The sequence below is a fragment of the Drosophila novamexicana genome, unplaced genomic scaffold (genome assembly GCF_003285875.2).
Source record: "Drosophila novamexicana strain 15010-1031.04,08,12 unplaced genomic scaffold, DnovRS2.1 tig00000009-arrow-pilon, whole genome shotgun sequence".
In the NCBI taxonomy this organism is placed as follows: Eukaryota; Metazoa; Arthropoda; class Insecta; order Diptera; family Drosophilidae; genus Drosophila; species Drosophila novamexicana.
Window position 1 is genome coordinate 1,268,601 of NW_020824766.1, and position 2,054 is coordinate 1,270,654.

At 41.5% G+C, this 2,054-nt stretch overlaps 1 protein-coding gene across 1 annotated transcript; it reads left to right on the forward strand.

Moving 5' to 3' along the window:
* Positions 1 to 519: 519 nt before the first annotated feature.
* On the forward strand, positions 520 to 1,206 carry LOC115767739. Its single transcript, XM_030712054.1, has 2 exons — positions 520 to 570; positions 627 to 1,206. Exons 1-2 carry the CDS (start codon positions 520 to 522, stop codon positions 1,125 to 1,127), a joined length of 552 nt encoding a protein of 183 aa, XP_030567914.1. The 3' UTR covers positions 1,128 to 1,206.
* The last annotated feature ends 848 nt before the right edge of the window (positions 1,207 to 2,054 follow it).

Here is a 2,054-nt window from a genome sequence, read left to right on the forward strand (position 1 = left end):
GTTGTAAGCTTTAATAAAAATAATAAACGTCAAAAAAAAATTGACAAAAATATGTATTTCTTAAAAATACGATTTTATTTAAATTTACTTTTACCAAGACAAAAAGGCAGTCCAACTAGTAATCGGCTGCAACAAAATGTTCTATTCATTTACATAACTTGACATGAAGAAAACCAATTACTGTGACCATCTGCTAGCACATCAAATACATTGATGGCTTTATATAGTTGCCCAGCTGCTAAGGACAACAGAGTGAGATTATAGATTTAGCATAACATTGGATGTCTGAAAGCAATATTGAAATAACTGAAAAAAGCTTGTAAAAGTATGTACGGTTGTTGTAAAAAATATCAACAACATTGTTGCAATTAACAAGCACAAACAAGATCGAAAAACATGAAATCGATCGGATTGACCACCATGGAAACACGAATATCGCGTGCTTTAAATGGGCCCGGGGCATCTAATAAATAGGCCAGGCAATTGACACGACTAGCTACTGTGCGGTTCGAAATCGAAATGAAGTGGGCAGTAATATTTATATTCGTTCAGCTGGTGCACCACATTGCGGTAAATATTATGGCATGATTTATAAGGAAGCTACCACTGATATATCCCCTATGCAGGGCGAACAAGACTATGTGGTAAACAATGAGCAGCTCGAATCTTTCGACGGCGACTCGGAGACACTTGTGCTGTTTGACAGTCTAAAGACCGTGGGACGAGAACGCATGATCAACGGTTCGTTTTCCTTTCTGGGCGACATGGATAACGATGACTTTAAGGTTTCTGTGGAGCTTTATAGCAGTCCCAAAAGCGACGGGGATTTCAAGCGCATGGTTTTCGATGTGCCGCAGACCAGCATTTGCGAATGCTTCAAAAAGTTCTATGTTCAGTTCGTGCAGCCTTCAGTCAGCGACGGCGACACCACAAATTTTCCAATTGTGGGCGAGGATACCTGTCCAATACCGAAGGGAGAGTATTACATCAAAAATGTCTTATTCAATACCCAAGATTGGCCCGAGCAAGTGCCACGCGGCATGGTCAAGGCCATAATAACGTTCTTTACCGGTGGCAAGAATGTTGGTGGTTTCATAGTGGTCGTGAATATTTCAGATCGTCAATAGACGCCTTGATACATACTTTTATACAATTTCTGCACAATTTATTATTTTATTTGATAAACTTGCAATAAAGGTCTTTAAAAGCGATGGAAGCGAAACGTTTTAACAGCACAGTACAAAGGGCTCAAAAGCCTAACGATGAAAGAGATGTGTCTCAGTTGAAGCTCGAATTACATGCTGGTGTTAAAACAAACAGCTAAAATAAATCAATTGCGTGTTTCTCGCAACGACTGATGACAGCTACACTGGAGACGTCGCCACAATTCATTAGAAGCCAGTCATCAGCAGCCCATCAAAAGGCGAAACATCCAAATAAGAAATCAACAACAAACTCGACTTACGAGTTTCAGCCCCCCAAAACTGGGGTGATAATAAAGCATTTATTGAAAATTTATAAACAAAAAAACATGCACACACCAAAACACGAACGAAAAAAAAGTGAGGAAAGTCACGAAATTAAATGAAAAGTGCGCCAAGAAAAACTCAGCAGGAGATATTTTACATACACACGAATGGATTTCCCCAGAAGTGGCGGCCCGTGATCTCTGATTTTATTTATAAATTCATTCACGACACATACACACGCACACACACACACACACAATCGCACACCCAACGAGGGCGGTAAATGGGGGGCAGCAGATCGGCTCTGTTCAGTTTGGTTTCGGTTTCGGGGGTCGCCAGCTACACGCGCCGCCTGCCACGTGTTAAAAATAGAAACCGTCGACAGCGACCAAGTCAAATGGGGGATTTTCCGAAAAATGAAAACGTCACTTTAGGCTGGGCATTAGTTTTCACTGTGGCGACCCAGGTTGCCTTGCTCCAGCCGCCAAACATCTGCGGCCGCAACTATTTGAGGCATTTTCCAAGTAATATGCAACACATGTTGTGCCCCCTAAGAATTGTAACTGGCTGCTTGGCGTAGGACAA